General features: G+C 35.8%; 3 protein-coding genes and 1 long non-coding RNA gene across 4 annotated transcripts; 1 reads left to right on the top strand and 3 right to left on the bottom strand.

The window, feature by feature from the left end:
• Nucleotides 1-1,972: 1,972 nt before the first annotated feature.
• LOC7491572 (uncharacterized) lies at nt 1,973-6,365 on the bottom strand. The gene is made up of 9 exons (XM_024610789.2): nt 6,099-6,365; nt 5,778-5,957; nt 5,616-5,691; nt 4,759-4,885; nt 4,474-4,588; nt 4,023-4,114; nt 3,855-3,924; nt 3,641-3,723; nt 1,973-3,244 (listed from the first exon to the last, which is right to left on the bottom strand). Exons 1-9 carry the CDS (start codon nt 6,261-6,263, stop codon nt 3,148-3,150), a joined length of 1,005 nt encoding a protein of 334 aa, XP_024466557.1. The 5' UTR covers nt 6,264-6,365; the 3' UTR covers nt 1,973-3,147.
• Nucleotides 6,366-7,638: 1,273 nt separating this feature from the next.
• Nucleotides 7,639-11,543, bottom strand: LOC7491573 (D-3-phosphoglycerate dehydrogenase 2, chloroplastic). Its single transcript, XM_002316417.4, has 4 exons — nt 10,698-11,543; nt 9,030-9,406; nt 8,815-8,925; nt 7,639-8,717 (listed from the first exon to the last, which is right to left on the bottom strand). Exons 1-4 carry the CDS (start codon nt 11,341-11,343, stop codon nt 7,950-7,952), a joined length of 1,902 nt encoding a protein of 633 aa, XP_002316453.1. The 5' UTR covers nt 11,344-11,543; the 3' UTR covers nt 7,639-7,949.
• Nucleotides 11,544-13,303: 1,760 nt separating this feature from the next.
• Nucleotides 13,304-15,552, bottom strand: LOC112328933 ((R)-mandelonitrile lyase-like). Its single transcript, XM_052456681.1, is given in 5 exon segments — nt 13,304-13,946; nt 13,948-14,182; nt 14,582-14,933; nt 14,936-15,112; nt 15,115-15,552. Coding segments are annotated over 5 exon segments (1,260 nt in total). The 5' UTR covers nt 15,455-15,552; the 3' UTR covers nt 13,304-13,790.
• A 1,083-nt stretch (nt 15,553-16,635) lies between these two features.
• On the top strand, nt 16,636-20,480 carry LOC18102802 (uncharacterized). The gene is made up of 4 exons (XR_002984236.2): nt 16,636-16,932; nt 17,022-17,118; nt 19,143-19,588; nt 19,841-20,480. It is a non-coding gene; the product is annotated as an uncharacterized LOC18102802 (long non-coding RNA).
• The last annotated feature ends 1,898 nt before the right edge of the window (nt 20,481-22,378 follow it).

The raw sequence follows: 22,378 nt of genomic DNA, 5'->3' as shown, positions 1-22,378 counted from the left end.
TTTTAATAATAAATTAGTAGCTATCCTCAACCAAACTTACAATCAATAAAAAATCCAAGGTTAAAATACCAAAATATCCATGGAAACAATGAATTAAAAGTCTTGTATCTAAAGGTATATGTTTAATTCTACTGTGTATAAAAAATGAAGAATACATAAATACCCGACACCACTTATTTTTTTTGCTCATTGAGATATTTTGGTTATTTTGCTATTTATGAAAATATTAAATGTACAAAAATACCCAAAACAAATCAGTAATAACCAACAAATCCTGTGAAAAATATCAAAATACCTCTAATCCAAAAACATTTATTTTTTTGACGGGAATAGCAAAATGATCACCCACTGCAGTGATGAATATGAAAATGTGAAGGAGACAACAATGAATCTTCCATGACTTTTAGTATATTTGTCATTGTTATATGTAAATCAGATTTGACTGTTGACATATAAATATCGGATTCGAATGTGGACCTCACACAAGGTTTCAAGCCTTCCATAGACAATCTACAGTTAAATTATAGATTAATTTACTGAATTACTCGGGTTTTATCAGATAAATATCTAAATATTTTTTAAAAGGACCCATGCCAATTAAATTATAAATTAATTCATTGGAATACGCGGGTAAATATTTACACAGTTTTTGTTTTGAAAAAACCATGATCTAGACTATGCTTTGACTGGACAAATTATAAAATCAATCCATTTTTAACAACTATATTTTAATAAAATGTTTTTTTTTTTCAAAATTCTATATCACGCAATCATAAATAATATTTTGATTAAATAACATATTGATTAATTAATAGATTTTTACAGTATTAAGGATATTAATTTATTTAAGAACCTACAAAACTTCAGCCGCGTTTGCCTCTGACGCTGTCATTTCTTTTTACTAGTTGCTTGACAACATCTCTCATTGTAGGTCTTCTGCAAGGCTCCTCCTTTTTTTTCAGTTCCATCCCAGAGCCACCAAAGACGCATCAACGGCTTCAATCAGCAATCCAGTTGACGTCTTCTGTGCTGCTCCAAACAGACCCAACCCACCCTAAATAATGGATCCAATGCCTCATTTTTAGCCAGCAGCTCAGGCAAAAGTAACATCCCTCTTATTTTATATCAAACACCAACAAGCTTGTAAGAGCCCACACGTTAGGCATGCTTGATTTGCCCTAAGATCATCGACCCATCAACTCTCGGTGCCTGCCTCAAGGTGAATAAATTGTTTACTATTCACAAATTCGAACGACCATATCACCTTGACACAAGCAATATTGAACGTGTTTTAAAGATAAAATTCTCATTTTTCTGCCTCCACATTAGAAAATGTTCCTCTGTTGGTGCCTATAAAAAGCAAGCGATGAATCAGTCCAGTTACTTCAACCGGGGGATGCGTAACAATTGTCTAAGTTTTCAAGACTCTTTTGCCTGGTGCATCGGCACTTCAAAGATTAAACATTTCTTTCTGCGTTCATAAAAAGAGTTCCCTTCTCCTTGAAGCTGAAACTAGAAAGGTTTGCATTTTGATCTGCCTTCCAACGATTTTACACGTCATGAAAATCCCAAGAAATGACTCTTATGTCTTACACAGTGAGATGATACAATTTGATGAACCACCCTCACCCATTCGATCCAAGAAGCAATTTGATCAAGTTTACAGTAATGGTGTTCCCTAAACTAAAATGGACGCACAAGTAAATCAAAGATCACTATCTCAACAATTTGTCACAAACTATATGCCAATCATCTACCCTATTCACCACTGAACCTTTCTTTATAAACTTGTGCTAACGCAGAAATCACACAAGCTGCATGGTCGAAACAGATACAGAGACGAAGACCAGGACTACATTAACACATCAAAAAACCGTGACAGTACCATCGAAAAGGTCAAGTTAAGGATAATGTGAAAGAAGGCTGAGAAATCAAGGCAGCCATTAAAACTCTAAGCAGTAGAACACCAATAAAAAATAACTAGTGTACTTTGGTATATATCTCTTCTCTTCTCAGACCAACATTTTCCCCATACCAATCTATTTAATCGCCCAAAAAAATCCATCAAGGATGACTAAAAAAATTCAACACAAGCACTGGCATAATTATGGAATGCGCGCAGTCTGAGGTGAGCTGAGAGTTTCCTTGTCATTGCATTCTCAAGCTCCAACCTTTCATCTCTCAAGTTCCCTTCAGTTGAAATAATCCAAAAGACAATCTCTTCAAAAGCTGTCAATTTCACATCCAGACGATATTTACCCACCACTCTTCCCGAAACAAGTACAATTACCTCATATTAAAAACAGCTGCAGGCACTTGACATCCTCAGATGACTGGAAGCTTGTCATTTTGTAGTTTGTACAATCCTGCATATAAATCACAAGGGCATGTATTTCCCTACACTCTTCACATTATTATGCTTTGAATAACCTAGATGCTAAGTCATTGAGTATGTTTTGTTCAAGCTGATGGGTGGAATATTCACTTACAAACACCGTCAGAGGTAGTAGTCAAAATGTTAGTGGTAATGGTTAAGAATACATGATTGATGGTGTGCATTTTCCTGGTTAAACTCGTGTAATGAAAATGTTTAAGAATACATGATCTTGCCTTGTTGAGCTCGTGTAATAAAATGTATCTCTTAATTTCCTTTGAATGCCATGTGAAATAATACATGATTCATATAGTGTGAATGGTCTTGTTAAACTGGTGCCATGAAATGTACACTGAATTTCCTCTGGATGTCATGTCAAATAATGTGATATAATTGAACCTAGTGTGGGGAACTTCGTACACAAGATGTCTACAGAGATAAGCGTACCTAATATAGATGCAGATATGAACAGAATATGAAAAGCACACAAATCCAAAAAACAGCTGTCATGCAACACTTGCTACAAATGGTAAACATATCAGAACTATTAAGTTATCCACGCAACAACACATGCTGCTGACAAATGCATGTCCTGGACAAAATAGTATAACATGAGCAAATGGTGTATTCATGATAGCAGTACGTGCATTCATTCACGATGAGAAGGGATGCTAATGCCGATATTGATGATGAAATGGATGCATGCAACAGCTGCAAGATGCATCCTATCATGAATTTCTCGGAGCAAAAGATCAGAGTACATCCCCTTCAAGCTACTGATAGGTAATTGGTGGTGGAGCTCCATTGGCACTAGGAGAAGCAACATGGTGGATCCCATCCTTCCTTTTCCCAAATGGGTTCTTCGAATACGTAGGTTGAAGTCAAGAAAAACAGGTACATTACTGAATTATGAAAGTAACAAAGAAAACTAACAAGCAAAATCCATAATCAGATGTAGCCCCATTACTCATTATTAATAACTTCCCTTCATAGAATCCACAACAATATCATAATGACTTCAGTTGTTGTTTCATTTTACAGAACAATTATATATGGCTTAGCATATAACACGAAGTTAATGCATGAGAGAGTATCACGATAACTTTTTGAGCCTCCACATCTATGACATGCTGAACCAAATGTTTAGATCACTTGAAATGTAATGTTTGAGACATAAATACATGTTTTAATTTGAGAATATATAGATAGAATATAAGAAAAGGCAGAGTGGATAAAATATAAAAGCCAACAAATCTAAAAGGATATTGTATCCGCATTCCAACAGATCCAGAACTCGGAATAACAGCACCCTGCAAAGTATGGTGCACATTTGTTGCACTGTTCAAATCCTGCAAAGATTCACAGCAAACTTTAAGCATTTATAGAAATAACTGAAGCATTCCCATCATAATATATAAATAATAATAATAATAATTCAAGGTCAGAGAACATCAGCATTGATGAATAGCAGGGGACTTACTTCAAACTCAATAAAGCAAACAGTATGCCTTTCTTGTCTCAGAACCTTCATTTGCTTAAAACCAGGTTGCCTGCATGCACAAAGGTATAAAACGAACCAAATGATTCTTTACAAAATAGGGCTCTTTAAATGTAACTCAGAAAACTGGCCAAGAGAAGACACTCTTACACGCTGAATAGACCCCTCAATTCATCCTCATTGATATTCTCTCCAAGATTGCCAATAAATAGAGTATTGCAAGGAGGGTTATCTTTTGTATTCTACATTAATTATCAAGGGAAAAAACAAAAACAAACAACTTAGTAAACATGCAATCATTAATCAAGGAATTTGACTACAATTTTCTTATTCATTCTACCATGGAAACTTGAGATTTCTAATGTGGAATACCCTAAATCCATGAGTTTCTGGTGAATTAGAATTGAAATAGGTATATACATTACACCTTTAGTAACACAAGGGATTGCTGAGAAAAAGTTGTTTGATCAGATGGAGTAAAGTATTTTAAGGAATAGTGTTCATTTGGAAATTAAGAATGATACGTATCTTGAATGAAATATGATCAACCATTTTGTGTAAATAAGCACACAAGATGAGAAATGCCACATGTGGGCATCACCTGAACTGGCACATAGCTGCTAGGAGCTGGGATAGGAGCAGGCGGAGGCATTGGTACTTGAGGAACAGGATAACCTCCATATGGATCATATGGGGGCGGAGCTGGAGTCATGTACCTAAAGTGAGCATGCAATGTTAACAATAAAACATCCTTTAAAAAGAAACACCATAATGCTAACTGAATCTACATGATTTATGAAACACAACAACACTAGCTTCCGTATAAAGTTTGTTCACTCTAACACAATTTACAAACTCAACATTCACTAGAAAGAGAAATTCTTACCCATGTGGTCCCCAAACAGGAGGAGGAGGGTGAAATGGAGATGGACTAGTATAAGTAGTGTGGGAATAATCACCACCAGTTCGCAAACGTTTGCTTTGATCATAAGCATTAGAATCAGCAACTATTCCTGTAGATTAACAAAATATCAGCAAAAGATAACAAACCTACAGCAATGTTGAGACATTATCAAATTCAACTCATCAACATGATTGCAAACCAACAACCAGCAATCAAAAAATTTAAATACAAAAAAATAGGACACAGTGATGCTGATTACAGGCATAACTAAAACCTCCAATTCAAGCTTTTCCCAGGTTTCATCACTGTATGCATGTTTTGATATGCGCATGTACTGTCATGACATGACTATTGAAGACACTGCAGATCAAGGAAGTTATCCATGATCCATCCATCTGGAAGTAAAAGCCCAGGGTTAAAATCCACCAATCAAGCATCCTAATGGAAATGACAGTTTTAAGCAGTTACAAAGAAAATTTCATTAAGTTAGTTCCACAATTCCATTCCCCAAGGACATTTATGAGGTTCCAGCTAGGACTCATCCAAATCCCAGCTCCCCATTGCATTGCAAGTGTATCAATGTGCTACAAGCCCTCTCTTTTTTGATAAATTAAACCAAGCACACATCACCGTTCTAATCTTAGTTCAGACTTTATGAAAACAAACTACAGTAGCAAATCACAGATACCTTTCTAAGTCCAATCCAAGACCCAGAAGTATCACGATACTAAAGCTTTTCATGAATTGAAAACTTCTTTAAAACTTTTTAAGTTTCAAATTCTGTGACCACGAAACAAACAGAACAAAAAATATCAACTCAAGCTGTATCAGAACCTCACCTCTTTTAACAAAGAGATTCTTCTTAGCCATCTCTGTGTGCAACACAGACTTAGTATCCGCATCAAAAACCATGTCCTAAAAATCCAAAAAGAAAAGAAAAAACTTAAACAGCAGAAACAATAAAAAATCAAGAAATCAAATAATATTTTGAGACTATTGACCTGGAGAGCATCTTTAGCAGCAATAGCATGCTGGGCACACGAAAACAGAGCAAAACCCATAGCTTTCTCTCCTTTATAATTAACTTGTGAAGCCTCATAACCAGGCAACCATCTCAGCAAATTCTGCAATTCTCTCTCCTTCACATCGTCAGGGAATCCCGTTATAAATATTGTTCGAACCTAACAAAACGACATCGTAAGCTCAGGTCAGTTTTGTTTTCCCCAATTTAATTTTCTAGGGCACAAAAATTTACCAATTGAGACTCGGAAAAAGAAAGACAAGGATTAAAATCAATTGATTGGTAGTTTGGTCTGCATTACCTCATCGTGAGTGGGAGGGCCGCGATTGGAGTTATCGACGAGAACGGGAGGTGGAGCGTGATGGACGGGAGGAGGAGGAGCGCCTGGGGCGGAGGGTGGTGGTGGTGGAGGAGCTTGTGCTGGCGGCCATTGCTGGTGGTATGGGTGGATTCCTGTTCCCGCCATGTTAGTTGGTGGTGGTGGTGCTCGATAAAAACCCTAGAGCCACCAGTGACGGAGAGCGAAGGAACGCGGGGGGTGGGAGGAGGTAAATAAACGTGCGGTCTCTTTCAGTAAAGCGCGTATATATGTAAAGTTATATTTCGTTAAATGCCCTGAATGTTTATTTATTTGTAGATTGTGCCCTTCCTATTTAGGCCCTTTTTTTAATTTCCTTTTATGACAGCTTTCTTTTAGATGTTTTTCTTATTTTTTTAAAAAGTTAAAACCCCCCGCCACGTTTTTGCCACACTCACAGACCAAATTTGGCCACTGAGTGTCAATTGTAGAAATATTGGTATAGAAAATCATGAAGGTGGTGTTAATTGATAAGAGTTTAGGATTAAAAAATTTATTTTTTCTGTAGTTTCTAGTTTGAACCTTGTAATTGCTCATATGATGGTCACTGGAGGCTTATATGGTTGTTAACTTCAGGATCCGTGAGATTAATCGAGGTGCGCGTAAGCTGACCCCGACTTCCACGTTAAACTAAAAAAATATTGTTATTGAAATTTTTAAACCTAGCGAGTTGTTTTTGTGTTTTAGCAATATTTTTTTAAGAAATTATTTTATTTTATTTTAAATTAATTTTTTAGTACTAATTTAATATTAAACAAAAACATTGCTAAAAATTAATTCAAAAAAATCATTCTCACCACCTTAATGTGTACTGCGCACTCGATTAACTTCATCACTCTTCATAAATGATATGAATTAAATTGTATCTTGATTCTTCAGGGAGGATCCTGCTTGAAGGGGACACTATAACCCTGATGATGAATTCGCATGTCATCTCTCTCAGACGCAGACGCAGACGGGTATACACGCAAAAAGAGCACACTACAGTTTTTTTTCTCCTTCTAAAATGTATCTTATCTATATACAGAGTGGTGCTTGATTATGCTTATGCAGCCTGTTGGGAGTTGTGTTTTGAATCTTCGACATCAACATCCCTTGTGAGTTGTGACAGTGTGTATGCTTCTTTTGTGACTAAAACACATTGGATGTATAGCTATTTCATTGACGATTAAAGACTTACAGATCCTATCGAGTATGTTTATTGATGTTGCTTTTATCACCTACGCAACCTGTGGTTGGATGCGTAGATGATTGTTTTCCGGTCGGTTACAAGCATTTATTACGGGATCAAGATTAGTAATTTAGTAGCTCGAACTCACCGCAACAACTAGGCATCAGGCAATGCATTGCTAAGAGAATTATAAGAACTTTTATTTCCTAGCTTGTTGGTGAGGCTTGATTTTCATCTTTACTGCTGCATGTTTGGCAAACAGAGGAAATATTAACCTAGTTTTCCTGCGCTGAAAACTACGGGAAAAGGAAAGGAAAGAAGCAGCTCCCCAAGCAGAATTGACTAGAATTAGCACAGTTTGTAGAATACAAACAAAATAAATATGCAATTCCTAGTACCAACAACAGAAACAGTCAACAAGTTCAAAAATACTTCTCCCCTTAAGGGGCAAAAATAACAACACTGCTAAGATGCTTGCATACTGCTATAGATGGTCGAACATGGAGAGGCAGAGGTGATTGCCCTTTTATGGCAACCAGTTTTTATTTTGTTCTGAATTCACGACTGCTTTAGGAAACCAATACCACTTTGGATTACTGACATTGCACTTTTATTAGATTTCTCTATAGCTTGAGGAACACAAACTCTTCGATGGCGGGTACTTCACCGATTTTTTTCAGAGATTCCAGGTTGGGTTCTTCATCCACTCCAATTGCCATAATGGCATTTCTCCTCCTAGCAGTTCTCCCCACGCTCATGAAGCTCACATTTACATTTTGCTCACCAAGTATGTTTCCAACCTGGCCAATCATGCCAGGCTGATCAACCTGCCTACACAGGATGAGATTTCCTTCCAGGCTCACGTCAACGCTGAATGATCCTACCTGTGTCAAATGAGGTATACCGTTTTTCACTTTACCCTCAATGCTTATGTCTCCTCCTCCTGAAACAGCACTTCCAAATTTAGAATCCACATTGGATAGTTGTACCTGGATTGAGAAAACTGGGAGCTCAGGGGATGCGTCAACAACCACACGTTCCTCGCTAATGCGGAGGCCTTTTTTCTTGGCGGTGAAGTCTGCATTGACAAGGTTGATAAATGAGTCTGATATTGGTTCAATGATGCCTTTCGTTATCATGGCTCGGAGAAGTCTCGTGTCCAAGTCATCTGGGTCTCGAGCTGATTTATAAACCACCTTCGCTGACTTCATTCCACTACCTCCAGCCACTAGTTGCACCGCTAGCCTACCGAGCCTCTCAGCTAGCACAACATAAGGAGCTAATTCTGACAAAACCTCGGCAGGAACCATAGGAGCATTCACAGCAGTCGCAGCAAGTTCCCCTTTCAAGGCTCCGACGACAGCTTCTGCTATTTCGATAGCTACACCTTCCTGAAAAATATGACATGCGATCATAAGATTCAATATCTGCTACAGATTGCAAGATATATAAGAATCATCATTGAGTACTGCTAGTACACTATCATACCTGTGCTTCCTTTGTGCTGGCTCCGAGATGAGGTGTGACAGTGACTCTCTCATGTTGCACTAATTTGCTATCTTTTGGAGGAGGTTCCTCGGTGAAAACATCCAGTGCTGCCTGTTAGAGTTAATGGTGTACATAAGTACATCAAACAATGTCCAGAATTTAAAGCAAAATTGACAAATTTACAAGGAAGGATCATTGGCCACCATTGGACATACCTGAGCAACTTTTCCACTATCAAGAGCCCTGACTAAAGCTTCTTCATCGATAACCCCACCTCTAGCAACATTAATGATTCGGACTCCCTTCTTCACCTTCGCAAAAGAGTCATCATTGAATACCTTTTTGGTTGCAGGAGTAAGTGGCATATGAAGAGAGATGAAATCAGCGGTGGAGATGGCCTGATCAAAGGACACCACCTCTACCCCAATGGCACGGGCCCTGTCAGCTGGGGCATATGGGTCATGGGTAACAACTTCCATTCCCAAACCTTTTGCGCGTCTTGCCACTTCAGACCCAACTTTCCCAAACCCCATCACCGCCAATGTCTTCCCAACCAGAGAAACACCAACATACTTATTTCTCTGCCATTGCCCTGTACGTACAATTGCATTGATTTCTTTAGCCAACTTCTTCTTATGTTAATCATAAGTCTCATCCTAATTGTCATCGTATGTTAACGCCAAAACATTATCATTTTAAGATTTTCTTGTAGCATCTTCAATTCCCATAATAAATATTTTCATTTAACATAGTTGTTTTTTTATATCCTACTATATATATATATATATATATATATATATATATATATATATATATGCATGTTAAAAGCCTTCTAAAAGAAAAGGCTTTTATAGAAAGGAAAATATATTGTTGATGTGTGTAAAAAAATACCAAGGAATTCATTTATTCATAACTGTGTAAAATGGAAATATTTACTATGAAAATTGGATATGTTACTTTTTTTCTCAATTAAAATGATATTATTTTAATTTCTTAAAAAAATTATATTATATTTTGATCAAGTGATCATTAGATTAACTTCAATTTGATTTATTTTGAATCTCCACACTCAGACAGTGAATCACAAGATTAACAATTCATTATAATCTTATATAAAAAACCTAACTTCGATTTACCTTAATCACTAAATCATAGAAATAATAATAATAATAATAAATGATTGTACTTGGACTACCAGTGATATTTTTCCTTTTCCTCTTGGAAACCAACAAATCACATGTGCATAATAAATTCAAGACCCAACCAACCCACATGAGCAAATATTGAAAAAAATATATATATATAAAAAGACAAAATAGATGATGTAAGTGATTTGATCAGTCATTTGTATATTTGTTATAGCTAATTCTTATGAACTATGAATGGGATGAGATTATCTTTTCTAAAGATTTTAGTTCCAGTTCTTTAAGAGAGTTAGTTTATTATAAGTATCCATGTTCAAAAGATCTTCAAATTAAATTTGAAAAATGTTCATCGGGCTAATTTTGTTATTTCTCCTTAATTTTCACTTTTGAATTTCCTGATTTATTTAGAATTTATATATATATTATTATTTTTTTATTTTCAAATTTACTAGTTTGTTTAGATTTATTTAAGGAATTGTAAAATATTTAGTACGCAACACTCGCTTATATAGCTAGTATTCTTATTACTTGACTAGTAAAATTGTTTGGCGATCGACAGCATTAATCTCACTCACTTTTTGAAATAATGAAATTAATATGCCAGAATCAAAAAAGGTTTAATTCTCTAAAAACAAATTACTGTTCTATGATATTTAAGGCTATAATTCTGAAATAACATAGTGAATATAATTAATTTTCCACAACAAAAATTGGGAAAAAGAATGATATGTACCGTACCAGCTTTCATGGAGGCGTCAGCCTGCGCAACATTTCTAGCCATGGAAGCAAGCAAGGCGATCCCATGTTCAGCAGCGGCAACAGTGTTAGCAGTTGGTGCATTGACCACCAAGCAACCAAATTCTGTGGCAGCTTGTAGATCTACGTTGTCAATGCCAACACCAGCCCTTCCTACAACCTTCAACTTCCCTTTTGCAGCCTCAAAAACCTGTCGAGTGACCTTAGTACCACTTCTAACAATCAGTGCATCACATGATGCGATCTTCTTGCAAAGATCTTCTTGTGAGAGATCATAAGAACAATCTACATCACCGAAGTTACGTAAGAGTTCAAGACCAGCTTCTCCAAGTTTCTCGGAGACCAGGATTGTTGGTTTTGTTTCTTGAGAGTTGATCGTGTCTTTCCCTCCAACCTTGGACACTGGTGATGTTTCGGCTGATTCTATTGTTTTTGTTGCATTCCTGATGGACAAAGAACGGAAAGAAGGGTGGGAATGAGAGAGCTTTAGGGAGATTGGTGTGGAGGCGGTGTTACGGAGGAAGGAAAGAAGAGAAGATCTTGTTGGTGGTTGTGAAGAGGAGGAGGAGGAGGAGGTTAATGTGGTGGATGGAGGAGTGAAGATTGGTTTGGTGGTGGAAGAAGCCATAATGGTGGTGGGGATTTTTGTGTTTGAGAGGGGTTGTGTGCTATTGCTGAGAAGTTTTTCACTTCTTTTAATAGAGATTTTGAATCCCAATTAGGGGTTAGTTTTGTTGTAATTAGTGTAAATAACCATCCACCTCTTCCATTAATATTACATTTTAATTTATTTAAAGGGAAAAGCTTCTAAATGGATTGATTTCAAGTCATTGTACGTACCCTTGATGTTGAGGAGAGGAGGAGGTATGAATCATTATTAAGATATAGGAAGCCGACAACTCTTAAATTCTCAACTTAATTAATTAAGAAGGTAAATAGATGATTATGATTTTCTTTTCCTTAAAATCTTTTCTCCCAAGATAGCAAATTATGGGACAAAATCTATTTCAACACCTAAATAAACTTCCGGAATAAATTGATTTTGTAAAAGTATTTTCCATTAAAAATATATTAAAATAATATATTTTTTTAATTTTAATATATGCTTTTTAAGATAAAAAATATTTAAAAAATTAAATTAAACTATGTCATGATTTTAACACCTGGATAAACCTCAAAATGTGTTATGATTTTAACCTTGTTATGAATGAATGAATGAATGAATGATAGAGAAACAGAGAATCACACCATTATCCATCCACCTTCGAGGTAGATCCATCCATCCCTCCCCTTTTTATTAAATATTTATCACAATAATTAATTGCTTCACCAAGTGAAACGCAATAGATTTCCATTCCAAGATAATGACGAGTGAAGGAATTTAATTTCGAGGCATAAGAAATTGATTGGTCTAGCGAGTGATAATCATTGCGGTCCCACCTGCATGAGGGATTTAATTATATATATATATATATATATATATATATATATATATATATATATTCCCTCTATCCCAAAAAAATAATTTTATTTAATTTCTCATGTTTATTAAGAATATGATTGATTGATATATACCATATAACTATTTTAAATTATAAGTTCGGGTCAACAAGTCGCGGCTTGTTAGATCCGGGGTCATCTTAATTCATAATCACTCAAGCCATAGCTTGAGGCATGTGGTCTGGATGCTCCTCCTCACCCACTCTTGTTCCATCACTTGCCCTTTGTACCTCTCATGGGGTCCTCCCTCCCTCATGATTTCATGTTCATCCATGGCTTATACTTTTCAGGAGAGAAAAAAAAAAAAGCATCAGAATTAGAATTAGTCTTGATTCTTTTATATCTTCAAAGTCTTGAACCTAATTTAATAATGAAAAAGAGAAAATGTTACTCAAGAATTTGAAGCGATAATATGAAACCCTATCTTTAAATCATAGAGCCATTAACCTAATTCTTTTCTATTAACCTTGTTTGTAAATTACTTACATTCTACTTTATTTTGGGTTTGAGGTTTTTTTATGAATTTAACTCTTAATTATAAATCAATGTTGGACACTACAAAAAAACGTTTTTTTCTTTTTTTCTTTTTTTTTAAAAATCAGTTTTTGTATTCCATTCGTTTTTAATTTGAGCTTAAAAAGATGTTGTATTGTAGCACCTACCACATATCTCTTAGATGCATATGGATATAAAAAATATATATATATATATATTTAGTTGGAAAGATGAAAATAAATCAATGTTGGACACCCCAAAAAAACGTTTTTTGCCCTCCATTCGATTTTCAATTTGAGCTTAAAAACATGTTTTTGATCTAGTATTTCAGAATAGAAAAACTGTATATAGAAAAATAAAAATATATTTGGTTGAAGGGACGAAAGTGAAAACATAAAAATAATTTTGTTTGTGAGATAATTTTAAAATAAATTTAATATAAGAACATCACTACTTGCAATATTCTCCTTGATGGATATTACACAGTAAAAGATCGTTGTCTGGGAGGCTTTTGCTGTCTCGGTTTGAAGAGATTGTGTTTTCCAAACCTGACACGCAGATATCTTTAAGGACTAGTTCATTGCTCATGTTAATTTCCACAGCTCAGTTGCCAATCAACATTTCTTTTATTGAAGAATTCAGTCAAGAACTAGACCAGCTACAAACAGATAATCCTATTACACTATGGTTTACATGAAAAGTACAAGAACCTCCCTCACACCGTGCGATGGCTGGTTTAGTAATAATATCCATTGTATCTACAGGGATTTCATAGCTAAAAAGAAAACCCGGTAGATCACAGAGACAGAAACTGGCTGCTCAGCATGCTAAAGTTCTCTCAGCTCAGGAAAATGAATCAATAAAATGTCATCGTCTCTCCCTGATTATCTTTAGCCCAAGATATATGTCAGAATAAACCAAAATAAAGAGTTTCTTACACTAACACCCGAAGGTAACTACTGAGGACAGTGATAAAAGCAAACAATTACCTCCCAAGCTTCATTAGAGTGGCCTGGGGATTGGTCCCTGGCGACACGGTCAATGTCGAGCCATCAACAACTCGAAGTGCACCAACACCAATTAGATGGTAATCACGATCAACCACCTTTCCCGCAACACATCCCCCATGGTAATGCCATATGGTGCTCTAACATCTGTGGAAACCAGCCTTAGTGACCCGATTGAGAGCAGCCCAACAATTTCCTCCATAAGGGTGGCCACTGTGAGATATAATTAAAGGTGATGAAGGTGTCCTAATAAAAACACCTTGGGCAGGGGATGCAAAGGGGATAACTGTTGAAGCTGCTTCAAGATAAGCTCCCACCTCAGAAATACCAACCACCTGAATCAGTGAATGCTCCAGTGGCGTTGGAGTCACAATTGAGATCCCATTGCGAGGATTATCATAGAGGTATTGGCCCACATATGGAAGATGGTAAGCCACTGGAATCCCCATAGAAGAAAGGTAAGACCTTGGTGGGGACACCAGACCCACACCACAAACTACACGAGTATATGGACAGAGGCGACGTAGGATGGCCCAGCCCGTCACGCTTTGGTTGGGGGACTAAGCCCATTTGGGCCTATTTCATTGTAATTTTATTTATGTAGCCCATTTGGGCCTGCTCATTGTTATTTTATTATTTATGTTAAACAGTTTAATTTGATGGGCCGAGCCCAGTGGGATGTTCTAAGATTTACTATTTATATGTTCTATCATCTTGAGACATGGACATTATTGATGATTAATGAAAATTGCAGATTTTGCATCTCCTTACTCTCCTCTCTTCTTTTTTTTGGGCTTTCTTCTTCTTCTAAAACTTCTTTCTTTTCCCGGCTTTAATTCTTTTGTTTGCTGTCCCGCATCAGACCTTGGGCCAATGCCACTTAAAAGAAGTAACTGTGGACTCCCAATGGCACCAGCAGATAGCATCATTTCACCTTTTTCACGCACCATCGCATGGTGATATCATCCTCTCTTATCACGATAAACCACTCCAATAGCTGACACTCGAGACCTTGGATATTGAGAAGTGGATGCCAGCAGGATTCTTTCCACACTTGCATAAACAGCAACTTGAATATTGACTGCATTTGCATAGTTAAGAAGATCAGCAGCGCTGTGTCTCCTCCCCGAACTGTCAAAGGTTGAGCCGCCAATCTTTGTGCCAACCACATGCTCTAGATTGAAACCGGTATATGGTTCAATCCCAGCCTCCAAAGTCCATCTCTAACGGCGGATTGCCAGTTCCTAAGGTCTGGCCTATACACAATTGCCTTCTCAACCCATTCATAGGACTGATTCACAACATTGAGGTCCCGATCCACGCCTGATTCCCGAAAGAAGGCTTGGCCAGCTCGGCTATAAAATCCAGCATTTATGGCACTGCTGCCACCAAGAATCTTGCATTAGGGACACCATCCGCTTATGTGAAGGCTTGGGCAGGTGAATCGAAGGTATCCACATCATTTAGTGTTGACAAGAAGCCATTTTGTCTCATCAAATTGGATTTTCCTAAAGGAACGCCACCACGTTCAAGTAAAAGAACTCTATACGACTGTGACACTGTTGCTGCCAATGGGCAACCAGTGGTGCCTTCTCCAACAACAATTTAATTATAGTGGTCCTCTGATGGAAATTCAGTGGCATTTAACACAAACTTGAAATAATTTGGGTCTGTGAAGACATTCAACAAGCACCAAAAGGCAGTATTAGACCTCCATTTCAAGGTTTTAACTGACATAAATCAAGTCAATTACTCTGCTAACAGAAAAAAAATCAATGACAGAAATAGAAAATTCTGATCATTAATTACGCATAATGTGATAGATTAAACACAGATAATCAATGTATCATTGCAATTAATGCTAAAATTCCAACCAATTTTCTAGCATTGTATCAGCAGCCAACCATTTGTTCTTGAATTGAGGATTGAAATACAGAAACATTGAAACAAAACATAAACACAACAAAATCCACAATTTCTTTTCCAAGAAGCATAAGCAGAAGAAGAAGCTTTATACTAATAAAAATTCACTGCTTACATTACAGCTTAACAAAGAAAGCAAGGCCTCTGTTCGGTTTCCGAGAAAAATAAGCGAAAGGAATCAAACTTTCTACAATTCCAACCATTTATTATCTTGCATTTTACCAGAAACCAAACAAGAAAATAATCAATCTGTCTATTAGTTAAATTTAGTATCATTTAAGTTTTAATAAATAGATCGAGTTTAAATTAACCTGTCAAATTAATTAATAGATAATATTAATTTTTTTCTGAGAAATTAGATATAAATGTGATTTTAAATTCACTAATATTAATATTTTTTATTTTTAACAATAAAAAAAATGTTTTTTTAACCCTCTCATACACTTTGTCTAAAATATTCATTCAAAATTGATATATTAACAAAACACTAATAATTTTCTTACAATATATTTTTAATGTTGGAGTTTCAATAATGAAAACATAAGAGAGTAAGTTATAAATTAGTATTCTAGTTTTGCATAGAATGAATTAAATGTGAGATCATCATCATTTCAGTTGATTGCCATTCAAACCGAGTTTTCTTTAACTATTATCAAATCAAGTGATCAAGAACAATGCTAAAATTTAAAAACAATAAAAAATACATAGACCAAAATCAATGTTTTTCTTTTATTTTCTCAAGATTATAAAAGTGAACCAGGGGTTTATTTTGCAAAAAAAAATTAATTAAAACTTTAAAATGCTTAATATTGGGTATTTAAATTGCTAATGTCCTCTTCACTCATAATCAAAATTTTCCTTTTTATTGCTTTACTAACTTATCCCTCCAAGTAGAACTTTGAACTAGGCTAAGACCAGGACTGTTTTAGGTATTTCACATATAATCAAGATGTCTCCTTCCACTGCTTTCCCTCTCCAATGGCTGTGGCTGATAATTGACAAAAAGTTGCTAACTTGAAGCCCAAGACTTAACCTTTACAAAAACCCAACTCTCATTGGCTCTCCCTCGTCACTACTAGCACCAAAAACACTTACCTTTCTATTGAACCAGACTTCAAAGCACAATCACACACAGAGATATGGATCTTAATGACCTCAACAAAGTATGGGAAATCAAACCCGAAAAAGGTTGAAGAAGAAGATGCAAAGAAAGTTCTCGAAAAGGTAGCAAAACAAGTACAACCCATCATGAAAAAACGCAAATGGAAAGTCAAAGTCCTGTCTGAATTCTGGTCAGTTTAGTAAAAATTCAATCTTTTTATGTTTTCTGGTCTAAATACTTGATGTTTTTATCTGTTTTTTTTTGGTGTTTAAAATGCAGTCCTGTAAACCCAGCTCTTATGGGGTTGAATATAGGAGGAGGTGCAGAGGTCAATTTGAGATTGAGGAGGACAAATAACGAGTGGCCCTCATAATGAGTACGGCCCTCGTAATTCTGATTTTTACAACCTTCTTGATGAAATTAGAAAGGAAATTAATTTTCTTGTCTTGGTATTGAATTCTCACTCAACATTATGTTGACATGTTTCGCTAATTGCTGATTGCTAGCTGTTTAGTAGTGCAATGATTGCAAAGTCCTTAGTAATTCCATATTTTGTTCCACGTCAAAATGTAGTTTCAATTGCATAATTGGTCTGGTTAAAATGCTATTGAAGTTTTTCAATTTTGAGTTAGAGGCTTAGAGTGTGCTACGACTATAAACTTACGCATTACTGACTGACAGCAGTCCATCCCGAGTAATTCTACTTGTTGGTAATTAGATGGTTATCTAGATTGAATCATTTGTGGGGTGCCCTTGTGCAAAATATTTGTGACAGTATCTAAAACATGAAGAAAAACACTCAGCTGTAGTTGGATATCCAATCTGTTGATAGTGCTATGTAAATAGAACAATGAACATAACTGTGTTAGTAATCAGCCTTCCAAGATGTTTAACTCGTATCTCCTGTCCAGGAAGAAAGTTGAAATGTGCAAAATATCTAAAAAATTGCCTTTTTAAACGTGGCTGTAATCCATATGCAAGACAATGATTTCCTCAAGTATAAAGAACTTTTAGGACTGAAGTTGCAACAAAGGGAGTGAGTTTGTTATAAGCACTGGCCTGTTATCTTAGGAACACCCATTACTAACACGAGGGAAAGAAATGGTGATTTGAGAAACTCAAAACAAAGGTCTGGCCTTTTGCACCGTGAACTGTAGAATTGATTTGTTTTCATAATTGTTGATTATTCTTCCTTATTAGTGTGATGATTACACGGTACTTGGCAATTCCAACTGTTGCTGTGTATACTGATGAATTGCATACTGATGAATAGGCGCTGATAATGATAAATTACAGTAGAACGTTAGGAACTTGTTATACTGGCAATGGTTTCGATTCTGTAATTGGTCATATCAAAGCACAAGTGAAGTGTTTTTTTTTCCTTGAATTAGATCATGACAAGAAACTCATGCGTCGCTAATAGATGGCTGTTCATCACGTGGAATGTAATTATAGGTATGGGACAATAATTTAGATTGGGATTTGTATAAGTGCCCTGTATTTGTAATGGTTAAAGTATCTAAATTATCGGAGAAGAAAAATCTCTTCTACTTGAGCATGGATGTCCATTCCATTGACAAGGTTATTCAAACAGGAAAAAAAAGAAAAGGGAAACAATGAGCACATCCTTGCAAAGTAACTGTCTGTGGACTTGCGCCTCCTATGAAGAAGGAAAGCTGAAAAGTACCAAAATCTTTAGTTCTTGTATTTTTTCTCTCTCTCTTCAATGTAGCTGGAATCTATATCTAAGATATTGGTGTTCTTATGGATAAGGAACTTCCAGAAATAACATTGTAGAAAAAATATGAGTGCATAATTCGTTCTTAGATGTAAAGGCACATCCATTATCAATTTGGGGATAAGAAAGGTGATTGCGCGGGTGATGCCATGTATTATATTCAACTCATGATTTTCACCTTGTTCGTTGAAGGTTAAACTTGTCAAACCTCCCATTCAGATGATGATGAAAAACAAAGATAAATCAAATTTTGATGTTCCTATATTTTGGATTTTCTGGATGTCATGGATGCTTTGGATCATTTGCTAGCCTTTTTCTTCCTGTTACTTATTTTTATTTCAATTGATTTAATCAAGCCACTTTTAAAGTTTGGTGCTATGACATATTGCAGTTTTGTGAATGACTAAAGAGATTCCATTTCTGCTACCCTCGCATGGAGTTTGTTTATGCCCATTTACTTGCATTCCAAATCATGTTACCAATTATTACAAGTCTCTGCCATATGATGATTCACCACCAAGCACATGCTTTTCTTCTTGCATCTTGTTAAAGTGGAATCCTTAATCAAACAGCCGGCTGCTTTGTTCATCCTTGTTGCTGCTAACTGTATATTAGAATAGACATTTTTGTTGTGGTGTAATACAATCTGTGTGTTTCTGTAGGAATGTGAGGAACTGATGGCTAAAGGAATAACTGGAACCGGGCAAGGATTTGGTCTTCCCGGGAGACGGTTGGGTGGGTTCTCCCGTCAACCCCGCCCATCTGCTTTGGCTGCCGCAGAGAACAGAGCACGACGTGATACTCTCTTGCCATCAGGTCCTAAACGTGTAGGTGGTGACAACAATATTAAGGCTGCGCTCAGCCCAATACAAGCTGCTGCGCCATGGCTGCTGAAAGGAGATTACACGATGACTTGTGGTGTGGTTCCAAGTCTTCAGATAGTGTCATTTCTATCGAAGGAAATGTTGGGCGTCCTGAAGGCTCAAGTACTTCCGTGAGTTCCGAAGGCATATCTGCCCAAACTTCACCCATGACATCCATGAGTGGTCAGGAATCGATAGGTGACCATCCAACATGGCAGTGTAATACCTGTACTCTATTGAATCAGGTTAAGTTCTTCATAAATAATCATCGACTTTTCTTTTCAGTTGAAGGTCAAACTGATGCATTTTTTCAACTGCATTTCTTCATGAACCTGTCCTTTAATTGCCACCATCTCTATTGCATTGTGCCAAGCAGTGTTTTAAGAAACTTGAAACTTTCAATAGATGACCTCTGTGTGCGCGCGTGTTTGTGGACAGCATGTGCGTGTGAAACTGTGAATTGCTTTCTGAACTCTGAAGAGTTGATATTATTGCAGCCAATGGCACTGATATGTGAAGCCTGTGGGACCCAAAGACATAAAGATGTTGCCAAGTTCAAGGTTTGGTTTGGTTTGGTTTTGTTATTTCTTATTTAAGTTATGGTGCGGGTTTGTTTGGGAACACGCGTTACACCACAAAAGCAGGCACTAAAACAAGTGGAATCTTAACTCGAGCTTTTTTGTGTTTAGTAATGCATTTCACCGGTGTTTATTAAAAAGTATCAAATTGATACAAAACATATTCTTACAAAAATACATTTGCATCGCATTAACAAAACCTACATTATAGTTAGTGTTGAGGTGGCTGTGTGATGGGTGGTTGTCTAAGGCAAGAAAAACTTCTGTATTCTAAGGGATCATGTTGGTTGGTACTCAATTTTATAGGCAACAGAAATGGCTTTCAACTTTAGTGTTTTGCTATGAATACACATGCTATATATACGTTGCTGCTATCAGATGAGCTATGAACTGGGATCTTTTGCAACTATTCACAACCTGTTCCTGGTTGGCTGATCAATATCTTTTGGCGACCATTGCCAGTGCCAACCATGCATGGGCATGGGATGGACCAAGATTCAGTGGAACTTGCTGAAGGATTCCCCTTTTTACAAGGTCGAAATGTAATCATGGTTACTCCTGTCATTTCTTATACGGACCCCGGATTTAAAGGTAATTGATAGGGTTTGTGTCTTTGGCTTGTGGGGCTAACATGTCTCAAAGAAATAAGCTGGGCGATCTTGAGAGGTACATGGATATATATAGTAGTTATGGCTACAAAAAGATAACCTTCATTCTCAACAGTTTCAAAAATCTAGACGATGAATGCATAGATCATACAAGTGAAGTGTCGTGTAAAGGGTAGTTTGTGTTAATTAACCTTTGATTAGAAGTATGTTGCTGATAATTAACAACTAAACAGCAATTATCATAGTAATCAGACCAACATAGAGTTCGGCCCATTTTGTCCGGATTATTGGGTTGTTATGCCAATGACTGGGTTACTGGGTAAATTTGAGTTACCATTTCTTCCTACATGATATCATCTTATTTTTTTTATATAATTTCTTAGAGATGACATTGATAAGTATGACTTGAATTCAACTGAGTTATTTATTAACATTTCGAGGCATTCAAATTTGTCAACGTCAATGTCTAAAATATTTGAAATGATATTCACTTATATCTGGTTTTGAATCATTTGATCACTATATTGAATATGTCAAATCAAATTAAATTTGATAACTAAATCAAACATGCTTAGCCGAATCGAATTTGATAACTATATTTCCACTTGTATAGTTGTTTAAGGAGATAATATGGCTATCAAGATTCAAATCTTAAATAGAAAGTAACTTTTTAATTAATTTTTTAACTGAGGGTCTGCTTAGCAATGTGGTTGCGGTTGCTTTTCAAAGTGTTTTTTTACTCGGAAATACATCAAAATAATGTTTATGTATTGTTAAAAAATTATATTTTACATCAGCATATTAAAATGATTTGAAAACACTAATATATATATTAATTTAAAATAAAATAAATAAATTTTTTCAAAAATATTTTTAAATTATAAAAACAAACTTGGTACTAAAGGAATAGACTTGGTACTACATGCTTAAGAACCATCCCATGCAGAACCCAAAATGTCATCACGTGTAACGCTAACAAGAAGTCATATAAACGTGAGTTTTACATAACAGGGGAGAGAATAGAAACCATGCATTAATTTTGACAAATTTTAGAGAACGTGTAGTCATCTGTATTGACCTGCTTGTCTAACTTGACATAGTCAGAATCCTTAATCTTTGCTTACCTGAGTAACCTAAACACGATAAAATAATAAAAAAAAAAACACCAATGATCTTGTTTGGTCTTTCTCTCTAATTTTTCTGCGTGTTATTGTTTTTATAGTTATTAATATGACCCGGGTTTTATCTTGGAAATTTAACTCAAATTAATTTATTTTTTAAAATATTCAAATAACATTAATGTTTTTATAAAAAATTAAACAAAGTTTTTAATTGGGATTAGATTGGGTCTTGCCAGATCGATCGGGTCACAAGTCAAGTTGTTTTTTTAGAACTTAAGTTGATCAAGTTCTTAATCAACCCGTTAAATTAATCTAATTTTATAACTATAATTATTATATTTTAAAGAAAAAAATTACAACATCGATTTCAATTTTCAACCCATTTTAGAGTTGAATTTTCTGGTGGTATTGGTAGGTTTGAATATGAAAGTCATTTGTCTATGTTAATTCAATTCCTTCCTTTTTTTTTTTTTCTAAACAGATAATTTCTATGAAATCTCCTCAGAATAAAATTATACGTGCCCTGTTTTGACTACAAGGAAGTTTTACTCGTTCAACACTCGTACCTTGGAGCACTCTGCCATGGAGAGTCTTGGAGATGAAATTTCAACTCCAGGGGGAAAAAAATTGATACTTTTATTTATTTATTTAATCAAGTACGATAAAGGGTTAGAGCCAGTTATTAATTTTTCTAATTTTGTTTTTAATCAAGAATCCAAATACCATCG

This window comes from Populus trichocarpa, chromosome 10, assembly GCF_000002775.5.
Source record: "Populus trichocarpa isolate Nisqually-1 chromosome 10, P.trichocarpa_v4.1, whole genome shotgun sequence".
In the NCBI taxonomy this organism is placed as follows: Eukaryota; Viridiplantae; Streptophyta; class Magnoliopsida; order Malpighiales; family Salicaceae; genus Populus; species Populus trichocarpa.
Note: the sequence above shows the minus strand (reverse complement) of the source record. Positions and strands in the feature narration are given on the sequence as shown.